General features: G+C 40.3%; 2 protein-coding genes across 5 annotated transcripts in view; one reads left to right on the top strand and one right to left on the bottom strand.

Annotated features, from left to right (window-relative positions):
* Nucleotides 1-7,726, bottom strand: part of OPA1 (OPA1 mitochondrial dynamin like GTPase) — a 47,631-nt gene extending 39,905 nt beyond the window's left edge. For 2 of the 4 annotated variants that reach the window (XM_066325989.1, XM_066325991.1), the window contains exons 1-5: nt 7,598-7,726; nt 4,292-4,610; nt 3,895-3,991; nt 2,563-2,670; nt 383-450 (exon numbers count right to left, since the gene is read on the bottom strand). In XM_066325989.1, coding sequence (XP_066182086.1) covers nt 383-450; nt 2,563-2,670; nt 3,895-3,991; nt 4,292-4,610; nt 7,598-7,626 — 621 coding nt within the window. In that variant the 5' untranslated portion in view covers nt 7,627-7,726. Of the gene's footprint in view, nt 1-382; nt 451-1,310; nt 1,365-2,562; nt 2,671-3,894; nt 3,992-4,291; nt 4,611-7,597 lie in introns of all 4 variants that reach the window. The other 2 variants (XM_066325990.1, XM_066325992.1) reach the window with 2 other exon arrangements.
* A 3,484-nt stretch (nt 7,727-11,210) lies between these two features.
* Nucleotides 11,211-19,377, top strand: part of ATP13A4 (ATPase 13A4) — a 35,582-nt gene continuing 27,415 nt past the window's right edge. Inside the window, exons 1-2 of the mRNA XM_066325988.1 lie at nt 11,211-11,304; nt 18,799-18,972. Coding sequence (XP_066182085.1) covers nt 11,242-11,304; nt 18,799-18,972 — 237 coding nt within the window. The 5' untranslated portion in view covers nt 11,211-11,241. The remainder of the gene's footprint in view (nt 11,305-18,798; nt 18,973-19,377) is intronic.

Here is a 19,377-nt window from a genome sequence, read left to right as displayed (position 1 = left end):
AAGAAGAAATGTTTAAACGTAATATAAATGCCTAAACCAACTTTAGTTATAAATTATAAACTCAAGTGCCATGGAGACCATGCCCTGAAAAACTGGAAATACACATACAGTACCTAAAATCACATTCTTATTACAGACCAATCTGCTTAATAATGCAATAAGTAAACATTTTCATGTCTGCCTTGTATTTCCTTACACCAAAATATTTATTATCACTGCACTACTTTATATACAAAAAGAGTAATGCATGCTGAACTAATTTTCAACAATAAATTCTTTTCAAGCTGTTTCAAATGAACTTCTGCATTGGGCTACTGATGCACTTTCAAACAATAAATAAGAGTTTATAAAGACATTTTCAGGTTTGCAAGTCAGTAATTACCTTCTTAAACTGTTTGTCATTGTCATATCCCTGGTCAGTAGCCCGAAATGCTGTTTCTCCTGGAGAACCTAGGACACAATTACAGAAACTAATACTAAGATGCAAAAGGCACTTAAAAACTCTCAAACTATACTTGATAGAAAATTAAAGCTTCAACCCCTACGAGTTAGTAATTCAATAGTCTTTGAAGTTCCTATAAAAAAAATTCATCTTATGAAACTGAAGAAGAAAACCAGTTTAAAACTCATTTGAAATTCTTCTATCTAGTTTATGACTCAGATTAGTTATATTACAAGGAGGAGGCAGCTTCAGTTAGACTATTAAAAGTTCTCAAAATATTGTAGAATTAATTTTTGAGAAAGACAGAAGGATAATACAAGATTCACTGATGTTACTGTAATGAGAAAAAAACCAAATCTTTCATATTGTAATGACACGTTTTCAAAAGAAGCTTCTGGAACAAGCCTGAAATAAAAAGCATCTGCTAAGGACTGTGGCAGAGATTTATCAACCATTAATCTATTCATTCTCACAGGGGGAGGACCTAGGTCAAGAAAGGTTCTTCACCCAGAGGGTGGCTGGGCACTAGAACAGGCTCCCCAGGAAAGTGGTCACAGCACCAAGCCTGGCACAGCTCAAAAAGCTTTTGGACATCTCTCTCAGGCACATGGTGGGATTTTTAGGATATCACTGAAAATGGCCAGGAGTTGGACTTGATGATCCTGATGGGTCCCTTCAAACTCAGACTATTTTGAGAGTCTGTGATTCTATGAAGTATTTTTAAAATAGTTGGAAAGTATTTGTAAATCCCTTTTGAGGTGCTGTAAACAGTTGTATTTATATTTATATTCACTGCTTAGTATAGTAGTGCTTTAACAGTTTGCTGTAAAAAGGCAGGTTAAGGGCAGGAAAAAGGGCTTTTACACACCTAACAACAGAAGTAGATCAGAAGCTCCTATGACTTCACTAACCAAATTGTAACCTGTGAAAAATCAGCAGAAGAGGGGAAATAAAAATTATAAACACAAAACAAAATGCAGAATAAAGATGAGGGATCTTTGTTTCATTTGGAGGACCACATAGTCATAAATGGCCACTATGCCAGTGTGAGTATAACAAGTAATAGGAGACACCTCACTATCAGTCAATAACACAATTTTAAACTGTTAAACTTTTAAACAGCCAAAATACATAGGAGATTGTAATCTACTTGTCACTCTGCTGAACTTGGTGCCTACTTAGATTTTTGCTGTGTTTCTAAGATTAATAAATTAGTTCTGCCACTGACAGTATTTTAAAGAAACAAACAAAAAAGAAAACACTGCTTACGCACACTGATATGAAAATATTTTCAAACATACTTAGAGCAATGATATAATCTCTCACAGATAGAATCATTCACGAATACAAATTTATGTGGTTTGGTAATTACTAAGGTATATAATATAAATAATCTTGCAGTTTATTATAAGAATGAATGAAGTTTTCAGCTGTGTTCATTAACAAGTCAGATATGATGATCAAATCTAATTGTTCTCAGTTTTTAAAAGCTCAGTGATAGTAACGTCTCATTTAAGTCTCCCAAAACCTGAAAACCATTGAGCCTGCTACTGCCTGGATACACTGAATAGACAAATCATCCCTGTGCCTCTTCTGAAGGACTGAAAACATTACCTGCTCCTTTGAAACACTGCCCCACCTCACCTAAATCTCAAAACTAGTTCTCCTGGGTCCATGACCATCATTCAACCTAGAAGAATACCTTAGTTACAAATCTCCTATTTTACATGCTTGCAACATTAAGAACCTTTGCTCGTAATAATCAAACTCTTCTCCTGTAACAGCTGTGATATTGCTACTCTCACCAAGTTCTAGTTGGACACATCCCAAATTCTCTGACTCTCTGAAGAACTGAGCTTTCAAGCTGTTTAGAGCTGTACAAGAATTCTAGTTTTATATTAAATTTCAAATTTTACTTCTCTGCACTTGCTGCTAGAATTCTCTCTTGTAAAAATACATTACACTTACCTGTGTCCACAACACTTTCAGAAGAGTTTGCAATGCAAACACCAACATTTTCAGGATCCACTTTGTTTTAGCATCTAAGGACATACCTATACCCTCATCATGGAATAGGTTCAGCTTTTGAAATTAAAACTTAGCTGAAAATTTGTTCTCACCAGGAGAAAGAAATCCTTTCAGTGAAGCAAGGCTCTCTCCAATCTTGTCAAAGTCAGGCAGAAGTTTGGCAAGGTCATCTGCATCAGGGAGGGCTTTGAGAAGTTTTTCTAGGAAAACAGTACAACAGTTAGTGAATTGGGCCTTCCTCTACTATTTTTGTGAACAAAAATAGCTTAGGCTATAAAACATAGCAACTGTTTAACCATATGGCTTTTAAAAATATGAAGAAGTTTCTTTCCACATGCACCTCCCCCTACTACTGTTGGGAAAGACTATCACATCTGAAAATCCACTTGCTTTTTTAGACTTTGAACTTCCTGATAGGTTGGCTGCCTCAGGTACTTTGTAATTGCTGAAAACTTATTGCTTCATTTTACCACATTTCATACATTATTCTTTCACATACTTTGCAGAGAATGTTTTAAAATTATGGGAAACTGTAACTATGCTTATGTCTTGAATCTTGACTCTTATTCAATGTCTTGAATAAGAAAAGCATAGTTTTCAATTTCATAAACAAGCCAATTTTGTGATCCGTAAAAGTGCTATAAAAATGCTGTGTCCACTTGCAAGAAAAACTTGTATCTATTCTCAATCTATGCAATACTCATACATGGCATGGAGGCTGGAACTAAATATCTGTAAGTTCCCTCCCAATCCAAATCATTCTATGATTCTACGCAGTAAAATCATCATAAAGACGATTTAAAAAAAAAAAAAAAGGACACCATGTTTCTACTCTGCATATAAAATGCCAGTGCTTGATTTTCAGATTTCTGTCTTTCATCTAAAAACACACAAAATCCTCTACTGCAACCTGAAGGCTCAGGAAAGCAAGTCTCTATTTTTCATTTTCTTTTCTTCTGTATCTTTGAGATAATTTTGTAGACAGGCAGGTTCACTATTCTGCATTTTCAACTGGTCTTTTACCCACACATATTTTTTACTGATTATTCATATCTTCACTTATAAGTCATTCATATAGAAAGAAAGAACTTCCTGCAAAATACTACCAAAACCTGTTCCCTTGATCATGCTGCAACTCTCCTTGCAGTAACGGGATTATATGGCTTTATGAAATGACCAAGAACATTCTCAAATAAAAGGATGCATTAGGGAGTGTTCATGCTAAACAGAGCTTAATTTCTTCTTCCAAACACATTGATAAAAATGCCTTGGTGAAACACACATCAAACTCCAAAAATAAAAGTCCACTCAAATTACATCTGAAAAACTACTCCTGGAGTGAGGCCCTGAGGACCTACACTCCTTTTTTTAAAGTTTTACACATGTCAGTCTTTAGACAGAGGAACATCATGGCTTTGTGATACCGAAGTCAACAAGTTCATCAAGCTCCCAAACGAAGTCAGGAACAATCCACTTATAGTCCTCGAGATCTGGCATCATGTCCTTCCACTGCTCATATGTCTAACAGAGAAAGGAAAAAATTCACGGTAGAAAAAGAAATGTACATAGAGAAGTGTATGAGCAACTACTACCTACACATAAAACATAATAACCCACCATCTTTAGATATGAGTAGTAGACTTTGATCTTTAAGATCTACAGTAGTTTTCTAAACAATCTTTTCCATATTCACTCATCTTTATTATCATCAGTTAACCAAGCAATAGCATCTTGTATTTTTGTGGCTATATCAAGAGCTTGTGTTTTGAAGTCTACAATAAAAAAGACACAATGCACAAAGTAGATTCCAGAGATAAATACCTTCTTAGCTGTGTAGCCACCTCCTACTGCAGATCCTAAGATGAGATAGCGAACTTTGAGAAGCCTGGAGGCCAATCTGGCCAGCCAAAAGTTCCTGTGGGACTGGTATCCATGTTTTACATTTAAAAGTTTTGTTTTGTGAAGGGGAAGACGATTCAGAGACGAGAACTGCTGAATGGATATCCTTAATGGAGGTCTCTGGAACTTTGAACTTGGGTAGCAGGGATGATGGATACTTCGGAAAACAAGATGCAGGTTTTGAAGGGGTGATTTTCTCTTTATTCCACAGCTGCTATTAGCTAGACTCCGGCAGATGACACTGAAAGAAAGAAATAAAAACTTTAACTGATTTCTTCAACATACCATAAATTCAAACACCTCTTTGGAAGTAATCAACATCATATTTTAGCTGGTTACAGATAATCTTATTACATCACCCTGAATGCACAATTTCCAGCTACTACTGCTATGCTTATCAGGAAAACAAATGTCTATTTATAATAACTATAAATCACTATTTTTAGTGATTATAGACACAAAACCTTAACTACAAATTCTGAAGTCTGCTATGAATTACATTTAACTTTCACACTGCAATAAGGCAAGTAACATGTGTGTGGTATAGCATTGTTTGGGCTCAGAGTCCTCAGAAGACTTGCAACATATAAGAAAACTTCACAGTTTGGCCTGTCTTATTCTCTAAATGAACTTTTAGAGAACATTAGGTTAGTACAGGATTTTTGAACTTTTAAAAACTGCAATACATAGAAGAAAATTCTTTGTAGAATACATCTGTCCTATTTTGGCCAAGCAGATTCTCCTTTGGAACTGAAGGATGTGCTAAATGACATCTTTCAGTTCCTTTCACTTGCTGTAGTTCTAGAATTACAAGACTATAGTTTTGTCTTGGGTCATGCACAGACAAGATTAGTTCTGGAGATGACTGCACCAGATGCATTGACACTTTCATGAAGGAATTCAGACTTAAGAGGGGAAAATCTGGAAGATTTGACACTGAGAGCAGAGCTCAGACATGAAAAGCACATGTTAAAACACAGGAGCCTTATCAATCCTGCCTATGTTAGGCAAACACATGGCCTGGAATAAAACTTGTGTACTTTTGATTACATTATCTGCACACCGCAACAGTTTGAGGCAATTTTGTTAGTTTAGGGAAAAGACAACTGCTCTGAAAAAAGTAATTTCTTCTGTAATTTTTTGATGTATCATCACATCAGAATGGTTAATATCAAATAATTTAGTGAATGCAAAATATGTGCGAAGTTACAGGCTTGAAATTTTAAAAGTTGAAATGAAAGCTTGTCCTTTGATGCTTTTTTCAGGATTTTCAATACTATCAAGTGCATTTACTTCCAAATGGAACAAACAAATACACCAAACCAAACTAAAAAAAAAAGGAAGTGCTACATATCACTGAAATGGCAAATTATTAATCCCACAATCCTAAAACATTTAAATTAACAGATTTTAACAAGACCAAGTAAACCATACTTAACGGAAAATATTCCAGCACCTCCTAATAACATGCTCTATCATCTACACAGTTCTTTGTCTCAAGATATACTAGAGATGACAGGCAGTTCTTCATGTCCAAAGAAGTGAAAGACTTTGTCATAAAAAGGACTTTTAATCCAGAAATGGATCTTTTGGAAGATAAGTTAAAAATCAGAAATCAGATATATTTCTGTCTCTCAAAGACCAATTTTGCTGATGATCTAAGTTTAGAAATTTCCTTTAGTGCAATGGAAAGGTCAGTAAAGGGACTAGGGACTGCTCTGCAAGGCCTCATTCACTAAGTCACTATGGCTGTGAAGGACACCCTTTACTTCTGTGCTAAACTATCACTGCAAGGCTGGGCTTTGGCACTGAGTAACTTAGAACCTAGAAAGAGATTAAAAAGCAGGAACAGAACAATCCCAGAACCAGTAAACCATTTCTCTCCTTGGACATGGAACTACAAATAGAATCAATACAGAAGTGCCTCCACATTTGAAATGTTTTATTTCCCAGTTTTGAAGCCAAGTTTTTAAATCAGGGTGTGATAAGCTTGTATTAAGCATGTTAATGACTGGGCTGTTCATTATTTTGTTTTGCAGCCATTACCATTTCACAAATACTTATTATTTTCAGCAGACTATGTGGTAGCACACACTATGACAGTCATTCCTCATTACTTGTCTTCACTCGAACTAAAGGCATTTTGTAAAACATTATTTAACTTTCTTCTCTGTGATTTTTCTTTTAGAAGATTGTGTTTTAAAGCATTCAGCCTGTGTGTTTAAACTGAAAGAAAAAATCAATTCCATTACAGTCTTCTGGCAAAACCTCGATCCACAACTCCCTTTTGAGTGTTATTGCATATTTCAAACTCAACTGCTTTACTTGCACATCTGAAATCTTAAAAGTCACTAAAACCCCATTACTCCTCCATTACACCAAAACTTCCATTTTTTATTTCCTCTCTCCTCCTGCTGCTAAGTCTCCTGATGAATACTGACCAAAAATCACCTCGAGATCTTCTATGAAAAGTACAGCCAGACTGGAAAGGATGGCAAAACAATGTTATTAAATGAAGTCTTTAATGAGTTCCAAATGTCAAGCCTCTGCAACGTTAGTTTTAACAATAACAAAAACTATCCTTCCAGACACGAGTAGCTCTGCCTGATTACAGGCCTGCAACCTGCAACGCTGCTCTGAGATTATAAATGTCTTGTGAAACACAAGAAAGGGGCCTGCTATGCCTGTGACTACAAAGCAAACGTAACCCAACAAAAAACACAGTGGCATTTTCTTTCTCATTCAGCACTAGTCAACGCTTATTTTCCTACTGCTGCTCCCAAACAGGTGTTGGAACTAGATGATCTTCACGTTCCCCTTCCAACCCAAACCATTCCATGACTTCATGAAATTTGCTAAGAACATCGTGCTATTATCCACCATTCACTGCTCCAGCCTGGAATGGTGTAGTATAACGGTGAAAAACAAGCGGGACACAAGGCAGCTGCTGAGAGGGACAACGCCTGGACACGAAAGCGGCCCGAGCACCTCAGGACCAGAATGCGGGAGAAGCAGCTCGCTTCTACATGCACCGCATCCCCCAGGTCCTAGGGGAGCTGGAGGATGGGAAACTGCCCGGCCCGGGGGTACCAGGCTGCCGCCTGCAGCAGCCTCAGGCCCAGCACTGCGCCACTCACACCCGCACCTCGTATCCCAACCCGCTATGCTGCTAAACCTCCCCCGCGGTGCCAGGCCCGCCTGCAGCCCGCCGGGGCCCGCCTCGCTTACCAAGCCGCCGCCGCTCGCGTCCGCCACATGGTAAGGGCCGGGAGGGAGCGGGAGCGGCCCGGGAGCCGCAGGAGCGCGGCCGGGCTGAGGGCAAGGGCAGCGGCAGCCGCTTCCGGGCACCGCGGTCCGCGCGGCCCGCCCCGCCGGAAACTCTGCCTCACCGCGAGAAGGTTCCGGGCTCGGCGGCGGGGGAGGAGGGAGGGTTTAGAGGGAGCACCGCGGGGGCTGGTCGGCCAGGAGCGGAGGATCGGGGAGTGCTGGGTGTGTAACGCTTGGGTCACGGATCCGCTCCCCGGGATCATGGATCCGTCTCACCTGGATCAGGGATCCCCACAGCGGGGGCATGGATCCCTCACACCGAGGTCCTGGATCCCCCACGCCGGGCTCTGTGCCCCTCTCACAGCCCTGTCAGCGCCTTGTCCCTGTGCCCCTGGCTCCCCTGGGGCACCCCAGCGCGGCCCGGCCCGCCGGGCGGGCAGGAGAGGGCCGTGAGGTGAAGCGCAGCCCGGATGGTGGGACCGGGGTCTGCCACGCTGTTACAGATAAGGTTCTGATAACAGCTGTTGTTATGCCTGGGGAGTGCGTGACATGGGTGGCAGCGGTGCCTTGAAAGCTGGAAAACAGTTGAGCTACTGAGGTTTCTTTCTGGCCGCGTTGAAGCAGGAAGCAGTGGAGGCACCAGAAGAGCTCATCAGCCCCATCCGTCTCCCCTCACACAGGATCACCTCTGGTTAGGTCATTTCGGAGCAGTGCGTGCCACTAAACACCACAGACACTGGAGTGTTCACCTGGCAATGCCAGTGCTTGCTGACTTTAATAGGCAATATTCCCTTGTGCCTGATCTGAATCTTTCTTGTAACAAGTCCACAGTGGACATGGATAATATTACATTCTCCACTTATGTGTTCGAAGACTGTTGCCATGACTCTTCTCAGTCTCCTTTTCTTTAGATAGAACAATACTAAGTACCTCTTCCATATTTTATGATTCCTTTGTCATTCTTCTCGGTGCTCTGTGGACTGTCAACAGCTGATTCACAGCTTCCTTTCTGTAATGTGGCCAAAATTGCGTGTTACATGCTGAGAAACAGAAAATGAGATTTGGGGTGCTTTAGAGGTCAGACTTCTGTTTATACTGTGAGATTTTTCAAAGCAAAATTACTTGCATAAGGATGACATAATATATACATGTATTTTTAGGACTGAGATAAAAGTTGTTGGGGTGAGGTGAGACACGTGTTCTCTTGCTTGCCTTAGCTTTGTGACTATTTATTTATAAGTTTAAGGGACTATATTTTAAGTCCTACTTTACTTTTATATTTTAGCTTGACCAGTTGTTTTTGTAATTTACGTATATTTTTTTTAAGGCAAGTTTCAATTTAAAAATATGAATGGTGATACTCCTTAGGACATGCTAAAAATAACTTTTAATTAATAAAGACCATGTAATTCTTACTCCAAACAGTAGAGAGCATCATATAACTAAAGGTTCCAGTTCAGGCTGCTTTTTCTTCAGGCGATTATGAACATGCTTAAGAAATTGAACAAATGTCACCATCTTTTTTGGTTCTAGGTTAATACTGTGAAGAATTATCATGACAGATTGTCAGATTACGCAAATGATGAACATTTTGCACCTTTAACATTTTTTTGTCTTCGTTTTCAGTTTTGAAGGTATAAATACTCTTACAAGGGTGTTCTCTAGGAATGCAGAACTCCTTGGAGCTGGAATAAAACTACAAATAGTGAGAAGATTGTATGAGCCTTTATTCTTCCCTGGAGTTCCTGCTTTAGTGGGATGTCTGCATCTCTTATCTCTGTGCCAGAGCAACCAAGGACCCCTGCTGCACCCTAGTCTGCTACAGACATTAGAAAGAGCAAGGGTGATGTTTGGCAAAGCAGCAAAAGCTGACCAGGCAGAAAAAGTGCATGTGGCAGTCCTGGTTTTCAACCCTGGTGCCTCCCAAAATAATGAGTCGTTTCCCAAAATTGTCAGCCTGCCTTAGAAAAGGTACCTTTGTAGTTGTTTCCTGTCTGTTACAGCTTCTAGATAGCAATGCTCATTTCCCCCATCTAATCAGATTTATCAGAAATGGAATTTATCATGTTCTTTCTTTCAAAGTTTTAGTTTATACTGTGACTCTTGTATAATAACTAGAGTTCCCTTTGCTTGGTCTCAGAAGAATAATATGGTAAGTTGAGAGGCTCAGAGCAAGTTGCAGTGGGAGGAAGGAGAGGGTAGCACTGAAGTTGAGTCTGGAGAGAACTTTGGTCTTGTGCAATAAATCACCCTTACACAGCTTAGTACAGATATATCCTTGTCAGTCCAGCCTCTGTTCTGGACTCCTTTTGGAAGTGTGGTAGGTGTCAAGGCGGAACAACTTGGCTCCAGTGCTTATCACCAACATTTTCAAACACATCTGTTCCCGTGCTGTGCATAGGTCCACATCTGTATCAACTGACCTGATTTTCTTTCTTTCATTTCCTCTTCTCTGTTTCCTGCATTTCAGTTTCTCTGAGCCTGCCTGCTGGAGGATATGCAGTATTCTTTCTTGTTGCTTGTACAAGTCCATGCCTCATGGCAGCAAAATGCTGAGGAATAGGATCTAACTTGATACCTCTTGATCTGTTTCAGTCACCCTAGAAGTAATGTTTCAGTTTTCTTAATATACTTGCTGGAAGAACAGGTTTGCCTTTCCTGACCTCACTCCTAAAGTATTTCTTGTGTAACTTCTTAAAAAGTAGCAAAGTACAAGGAAATAGTAGTGAAATGGGAATGAATCACAAGACTAATCAAGAAATGCAGCCCCCCCAAAAAAGGAGGTGGTAAAACTCTCAGTGTTGTTTTCCTGCCAGCTTCCTTTTGGCTCTGATTTAAAGGTCAGAGACATCTTATCTAGCTTACTGACATCAGTGGGAAACTCCAGTTTTCCCCAAGAGTGAGTAAATAACATCAGTGAGTGATGTCTCCCAAAGCTATATTGCAAGAACAGAAGACATTCTATGAGGATATTCTCAATAATGAATAAAGGTCCTGATTACAGGTCCTACCTAGCTGAATTCTGACACACAGTCCATATGCATAAATCCATCTGCACAAACTGGGTCCCCTTTTTACAGTGCCAGAGCTTGATTTATTTTCCATGGCATATGTGGGGATCACTGCTGGATGCTTAGTTCAGACTGGTTGCTAAGAGTGTTAACAACAGCAATGCCTATTTTGTTTCTTATTTGGACACACTCCTGGTCTCCAGTGATTCCATAATCTCTGGAAGAAAAATACTCCCCTCTTGCCCTCCCCTAAAAGTTTTGTGCCAGCAACACTTGCTTGCACCTACCAGAGTTATGCTCTGGAGTTATATTGTGGCAAACACTTGTAAGATTGAACTTTTTCTTTCTTGCATTGTTTTTTGAGTGAATTCTGCATGAACCCTCACAATTGCAAAACTCCAGCAACAGAATGGAGGGAGGAGGGATATAGTGTTACCTGCTAACCCCAGAGAGGGAGGAGCTCCCTACTTCAAACATCATCAGAATTATAAGGAAGGTGTGTACTTAGAGCACTTCCTCAATGTAGAAGTTCAAGCACACTATGCTGAAGACCTGTCCTGAGGGTGCTGTAGAAAGTCTCCAGAGGGTCATTTCATGGGGGAAAATCCTGCCAAGAACCATTATGCACAGCTTAACCAGGGAGAAGAGAATGAGATGGTGAGTTGTATCTCTGTCTAGGTCTTTCTCAGCTTGAAGCAGAAGGTGGCACCTGTTCTGCAATAAAATGCTACAGACTGTAACTGAGTTATTGCTAGATGGGATGTTTCCTTGGCAGAAACATACATTAGAAAGGGATTTATTTTTTTAGCAGAATAAAAATAAGGTTGGTTGTGTCCATTCAGTTTCACCAGTTATCCCCTCCAACAGGGGATGATGGCTCAACAGATTTTTCATGTGGTATTACAAATCTAGGTGGAGGTGGTTTAATATGAGCTTGAGGGGTGGGCCAGACTGGCATCCCCAACCATTTGACAGCTGTATCTCCAGGATCAGCTCCAGTTAGAGAACTAGAAACCTTGGCTTTCTCCAAAACATAGAAACACCTGTTATGTTTGCATAAATTACTGGCAAATGCAGTCTGTTGAATTGCCAACACTCTCTTAGAAGCTGGGATTCCTAAATATAGAACTACTGTGTTTCTTGCCAGAGTTTCACAGGGAGAAATGTGTTTGCCTGCATTTTGTAACATCTGGAAATAAGTCCTATGTTTACACAAAATCTCTGGTCTCCTGCATGGCAATGCTCTTAAATAGTAATGTCAGCATGCAATTGAAGTGAATTTAGGGCTTCTGAACTGCTTTGACATTACTGTGTGTTATGAGTCAGCTATTCACATGGATTCTGTACCTTTCCTGTATTCTGCTGGAGATATCAGATCCATGATGCAGCTGTACAACAACAGTTCTTAGGCATATCTGGTAAATGCAATGCTTCTCAAAATTCCTGTGCTGCAGAGCCACTGGAGCACTGCTGTGAGTGCCTGCAGGATTTCAATAGCAAAGCTATTGAAACACAGTCACTTACAAGTTGACACAACTGTTTACTTTCAGAAATCCTGCAGGAATCTTCAAAATCTCCTCACTGAGGTTCCTGTTGTAGTGAAAGAGACTGTGTCATGTGCAAGCATGGATACCTGTTATCTTGCAAAGAAAAATGTAGATTTTCAGACAGCTCCCTCAGTCATCCAGGGAAGGGAAGGTGCCACATTTTGCATAATGCAAACCTGGGGAATGCAGTAGAGAGTCACCCAGCAGCATCAGCTGAGCAGTGCAGGAAGCACAAGGCACTGGCTCCGAGGGTGGGGAATAATTAGCTCCGTGCAATGCAGAACCCAACTGGCTCTGCCACCCAGTTACTAAACCTGCTGGCAGCACCCCACTCCTGGCTCTAGCCCTGGTGCTGATGTGCCACTGCTCCCCAGCTCCAAACAGCTGCTGGGTTTGTGCCTCTGCTCCACCCTGCCCTGTCCTTCTAGGACTATAAACGCCCTGTCGTGCTCTCACCACTATTAGTGCTGTCTCTTAGCAATGCCAGAATTGAGCTGGAGCTAATTAGGTTTAAGTGGATTGTCTGGTGCTGTGTACAGTCACACGGTTGTACCCTGAATGTTCACTTCCAGCTGTGCACTGCTGGGACACCCAAGCTGAGCTTGTATGGAGCCAGTTATACCAAGGATATTCTTGCTTCTCACTAGTATCATACCAAACCCGTGTGTCCTGAATCTGGTGCTTAGGAATCTGCACTGTGAATCTGATGTTTTCCATGCAAAGCTGCTATGTGTGCCCAGTGTTGAGTCCGTCTTCACTGTGAATCCAGAATGTTTGGATGACATGGAGAGCAGTTTCCATGCTCTCCTTGCCTGCAGTGAGTATGATCAGTGCTCATTCACCTGGGTTCCCAAATGGAAATTGAATGAAAAAGACTTGTAAAGCACTTGAGTAGAAAATGCAATTAAAACTGTAGCCAAATTATGCTAAATTAGGCAGGAATGCATGTGTATCTGTTACATAGATGTAAGAGAGTAAAAATGTATGAGATAGAGGAAGATACCCCTGAGGATGTATGAGGTCCTGTAAGAGGATGAGAAAAAAAGCAATGTGTGTATAGAGAGAGAGAACAGCTAATGCGTGTATTTGTATGAAAGGAAAAAAGAAAGTACTATGTAAATGAGAGTAGTTGTGAAGAAAGAGAAAAAGAAGGTTCTCTTTAAGTAGAGTGAAGAATACATGAAGTAAAGAGAATTATTTTTTTAAATTCAAAGACATGAAAAATATTTTTGATGTTGTTTTCAACAGTCAGTTTAATCTACTTGAACCAAATTATTAACAAGCAGTTCTTGACTTCTGAAACAAGATCAGATCTCTTGGTCTAATAACATAACAGCTGACACGGTACAAGTGCCTGTTCTTCCAGAGTGGAATAGTTCAAGTAATCTGAAAGCATGCGAGTAATTAATTTGAACTCTGGATGTGCAATGCTTCCCTGTGTTGAGCCAGCTGTCCAACTTGCTGAGGAATAAGAAGAAATGCTTTGAAGTTTTCTTCTGATACAGCTTCTTTCTTCTTGGTACAGCTGAGGTGCTAGATGGTCCTGGATTTAAGAGTAATCAATCTGATTTAGGAAATCAAACCTTTTAGATCCTTGTATATCCTTGTATATGTCTTTGGGATTATTTTAGAATTGCTGCAGAACATTTGCTTGAATGAAAGTTCACTCTTCTGCTTTGCAGCTAAAATTTGGCAAAGTATATTCAGAGCATCAGACAAACTCTTCATAACCATTTGTAGTACCAGAAATATCTTAGTAGAATTAGTAGTATATACTTAGTAGTATATCTGGACACAGCAGCTTGCCTCAGAGTGGGCAAATAGTATGCTTCTCTTCAGAAAAGTTTGCTTGAAGATCTTGAGAAAAAATACATTTCCTGTAGAATATGAAGAGGGCAGAAAACCACAGCTTCATGTTCTTTGCCAATTTGATGTTCCTCTCTGCACACTTGGGAATAATCATTCTCTTTGCACAAAACCTAAAGTGTGAAGCTAAAGTCTTGCAGTGCAAAAGATTGTGATAGACTTTGACTGGCTACTGCTTTGGGAAGGATTTGCCAGCAGCTTGTCTTCAGCATATGTTCCCCCATTGCTTGTGGCTGAAGAAATGGAAGAGCTGCAGTCAGTCAGCTGGTGAACCCCAGTTTATTGCTGCATCTTGGCAGCTGTCTGCCTCCTTTGAGATGCAGGGAATCTGATACAGGAATTTTATATACTTTGAATTTGAAAAATATAAGTTTTAAAATTGAAATAAAATCTGAAAGGGATAGTCTTGTTGCTAATGGAACAATAGTGAATGTCACTACTGGTTTCAGAGAGAACAGGAACAAACCTCTGATGAAACAGGTTCTGGTTGCTAAGAATGAGATTCAGTTATTAAATTGCTTGTGAAACTTAGCCAGTCTTTCAAGTCTAATCCTATTATCTGTTGTTATAGCAACAGGTTGTTCATAATAGGGTACCTGGTGTTGGAGTTGCCAGAAATATGACCATTCGTAACCACTGTTTAGGATCCTTGATGGTAGCTACAGGCTTTGTTTTCATCAAAGAAAAACGTGCCTGAATTTGTTTGACTTTTGCATTTAAATTCTGCTATGCAGATGACCTGGCAGTTAGAGGCAATTTTTCTTTTAAACATAAGTAACAAACACATGCTGGACACTGGAGTGATATGGCCTTGAATGCTGGCTTTGTGTGATTGTAAAAGGAGCTAAGAACCTTACTTGCCAACTGAGCAGGTCTAGCAGCTTTTTCTATCCAATAATCCTGGCCCCTTCTTAGACCCTTCACTCACAGTCAAGCCATTTTTTTACAGTCACTCCTTTGACTATTGTGAGTCTCAAGAGAAAAGGGGTGTTAGCAGATGAGGAAACAAAATTTTACTATACACTACAATTTATTAAAAATTATTCTATAGACATGAGATGAACACTGTATACCAGTTTATTTTGTAGATGGTGTTACCTCCTATTAGATAATGAAAAGCCCTTTGGAATCTTACAGACAGCTAATCTTCGCTTTATTTTCCACCATTTCCTAGTCTGGTGCACTGAAGAATCCAGATTATTTGACTGTGAACTGTTTTACATGTAAAATGCAGCCATTGAACTCTAAAGACTTGTTCCTGCATTAGAAAATTGGTCGAGGTGCAAATCTATATTTATCAGACTCTCTTTAAAAGAAGCATGTCTGCACCGGCACAATGAAATGAAACACAGCAGAGGTTATTTCCTTAGTTGCATAAAACTAACCTGACAGACATGCTCTCACTGCAGTCCTCTCACCAAAACTTCTGCCAGCCTTGAAAGTATTGTTTGCCATAGTGGACGTGCATTTGCTTGGAGATCTTTGTTGCAGAGGCCAAGTGAATCCTATACAAGCTTCAAGAATTTCTAAACTCTAGTTACTGTAAGTCATTCATGTGGCTAAACAAACCTGCACCATGTGTGTGCCTGTTCCTCCCTTCTTCATGCACGTTGTGGATACCTCTCTTATGGGTCTAATATTCACCTTTTTTGTGGAAGATAATAGTTTTGAGAATTCTTCTGAAGATATTCATTTTGACTTATCTGACAAGTGAGAAGTTTCTGCTTCAACAAGGAGTTATTAATGTATTTTTTTTTTCTTTATGAATGCAGCATTCATTTCTATAATCCTTCCAGCTGAAAGCACAGGGCCAGAAAAATCTCCTCAACCTAACAGAACATTCTGTACTGAAGTTAAGCTTGAAAGGTTCTGGCTCAGGGAACTTTGGCATTAGTCAGATTTGGAGCTCAGTATGTTTCCCTGCCTAGCTTTGCTTCTCAGTGACGTGGCCCAGGTGAACTGCTCCAGACATTTCCAAATGTGGGAAATTATTTGCTTTGGCAGTAGTTTCCTTCATGGACATCTAGATGCATCAGTTAACATCTTATGTTTATTTTTCCCCATCTTACTCCTTTGTAGAACTCCTGAACAGCTATGTTCAGAAATGTCGTACTTGTCAAGACATGAACCAACAAACCTGAACCAACATCTCTATTCTTATGGCAAATCATACCTTGAAGGATCAGAACAGCTCGATGGTATCCCTCTGTCTGTCTCTCTGTCTGTCTCAGGAAAGCCCCTTGTGAGAAGCAGCAAGATCCAGCACACAATGTAATTGATTTCTTAAAGAGCATGGTTTTTTCTTCCAAGATGAGCTATTTTTCTTGTTTGCCTCTCTTCTGTATTTCAAGATGAGGAATACTGAAGCGTGCTTGTTTCTGAGGAGTGTCTTGGAATGTATGGATTCAAATCACTTTTTGAGTTGAAACTACTCTGGAAAAAGGGCTTTAAAACATATGCTGGCATAGTGGGACTCAGATATATATATTTTCATTATTGGTGCATGGTTTCCTAGGCAGAAATACAGAGAAATACAGAGTTTGCTCTGGTTTTGTGGTTATGTTGTTGTATCACAGTTGAGTAACCATTGAACATTTCAGTGGAGAAGAACACTACCAACTGAAGATGACCCCAAATATCTGCCAATCATACACAGAGCACCCACTCTCTCTCTTCTTAATTCTATTAGTACAGCCTTGCTGACTTCTCAGACATCGCGTGTAAGACACAAAACCTGAAAATTAAAGGAGTGATTCATGGGTAGAAGCAAGATGCACATGGCAGCAATCCTGTTCTTCCCCACCCTGATATTCATGCCCATCCCAATTGAAAAACACTATTCCAGTTATTCCAGGTCCAGCCATATACTGAAGGAAGTCCGAAGGTGTGTTCTTTTAACAGTCCTTCCCTTAGGTATCTCTGTCTCCTTGGGACATCCTTTGCCTTGCTGACAAGCTAGTAAGCAATTGCTGTGAAAAGTTCATATTATCCTATGCATTATTCTGTATGCTGGTGCTGATGCTATTTCTTTAACCTCTTTGTTAAGTTTACAGCTAGAGAGAGTTGAATGGAGATTCTTTATCTGTTTACAGAAGCATGTGAATATTAATTGCACATGACTGCCACACCAACTACCTCCTAGCAAGCTTGCCTGTCTGCTGTCCTCCATGGGCTTTGTTCTGTCTGCTGCAGACTTGCCTTGTTCTCTGGATCTGCTCAGAGATTATAGAATCCTTTGAAAATGCTGTGTGTGCATCTCACAGGTGGTATAACCAGGTCCTGTGCAGTGCAGGCCACTTTCCTGTGTTGTTTACCATACTTTTTCCTCACAGTTGCCAACTTCTTCCTCTTGGAAACCTCTTGGGGATTGCCTAGGATGACAGTCTGTCTTTTGGAGAATGCCACAGAGCAGGTGTGCCGGGGCAGCGCATGGAACCACTGGGCAGGGCCTGCATTTCACATAACAAGCAAAGACACCAGCACAGAACCAGGAATTATGCATTAGTCATCCTTACAATTACATTACCTTTTCTTCTCACCTTATAAATGGATCTTGCAATATCTGCGGCTGCAGATATCTGATCCTCAGAAGCAGATTGCACAGTTGCTGCAGATATGCTCAGAAGAAGGGAACTGAGGAACCTTAACCCTTATGTTAGCAAATTCTCATGGTCACCTGATGTAATTGCAGCTGTGGAATCTCCCATCTTATCTTTGGTTGCGTCTTCTCTATAAATTCACTGTATACATTTCATTTCATGTTTACTAAGTCCCTGCTAGCAGTACTGAGAGGAAATTTGGCCATGGTTCCAAGACCTGAAGCTCTTGAAATGTAATGCTGACAGACATCTCTTTGATGTTTTGGGCAAGTCACCTTGCCTTAGTGTAACAATTTCCTCAGCTTTAAAAATGGAATAATAATACCTACTCATACAACTAAAATGAGTAACTTCCTTTGGCCCTCTGAACGTGTAAAGCATTCTGCAAGTGTTCATTAGATGTTCTTACTAACAGTTATTATTATTATTATTATTATTATTATTATTATTATTATTATTATTATTATTTCTATGTTAGGCCAGTGGCACATTGACAAACTCCAGAATCACCATGCTGGAGTTGTCATGAAAGAGGGTAACAGCTACAAAAGCTGTGTCTGCGCCAAGTTGTGCACAGCAGCTCCAGCTGATGCAGACACACAGTGTCATTCAGCACCAAGCAGAGAGACTGGCTAAGTCTCTAAAGTGTAGGTGCATTAGTGCAGAGCACTGCTAAAGCAGAGGAGCAGCCCTTCTAGTGCAGCAGCCCTGCACTGATCACTCACCACTGATCACTCATTCCCTGCTGCAGATGTACTTAAGCTCTGCAGCTGTCTGACCCTTAAAAATGCTGACTGTCAAATCTGAATTCCTGACTTGGAATAAAGTTATACTTTGTTATCATTCCTGCTCATGCACACACAAAACAGTGTCTCATGCAGAGTTTCACAACTACGTAAGAAATAGTAGTCAGATCTGGATTTTGTGAAGGTGGATGAAAAGTTCTGTTGAAGATGCAAATTTTTGGTAATAATGTTTAAGACTTGTAAAGCAGCCAAATAAAAATTCTATGTCCTGTTTTTCATAATACCTTCCCTAACACTACCTATGGGAGAACAGTGAATAACAGCAACGTATAGTATTCCAGGCATTTCTTTAGGAGAAATAGTAATGATTTTCCTCTTCTCTTTGCTGTACAGGACATATTTGGCTACAAAACTCAAGGCTGCCGAAAGGCCTTGTGCATTGCTGGGTATATCTTGTCCTGTGGGGCTCTGAGGCTGCTGTTTTACTGGAAGCCAGAGTGGGATGTGTGGGTAAACTGCATCCGATGCAGCTTGGAAGAAGCAGATATTTTTCTGCTTAGAACAACAGTAAGTGCCTCCTTTAATATTTTAATTAGTCCCTAGTAGGTAGCTATTTGGAAGGTGAGTTAACTGTAAGGTATCCAGTTAGCTGAAATTTCTTACATTGCTGGTTTCCTGTAATAATATCTTGTGTGTACCACTGTTGATCCAAAGAACTTCGAAGTACTCCACAAATTATGTGTATGATGATGATGGGAATGGAGGGTAACAGCTCATCAGACAAGGTGAGAGACATTGGAGTGATAAAACCCATAATATCTGTGGTTTCAAGACAGTCATCTGTTCTGTCCTCCCTTCTACCATCCCTATGCTTTCTACATTGTAGCCTTGTGCTCCAGGTCCTAAAGCATCTGTTTGTTTGGCAATATCCAGCAGATCCTGTTTCCCTCACTTGGCTTCTCTGGTGAAGAT

Source organism: Sylvia atricapilla, chromosome 10 (assembly GCF_009819655.1).
Source record: "Sylvia atricapilla isolate bSylAtr1 chromosome 10, bSylAtr1.pri, whole genome shotgun sequence".
NCBI lineage: Eukaryota > Metazoa > Chordata > Aves > Passeriformes > Sylviidae > Sylvia > Sylvia atricapilla.
Note: the sequence above shows the minus strand (reverse complement) of the source record. Positions and strands in the feature narration are given on the sequence as shown.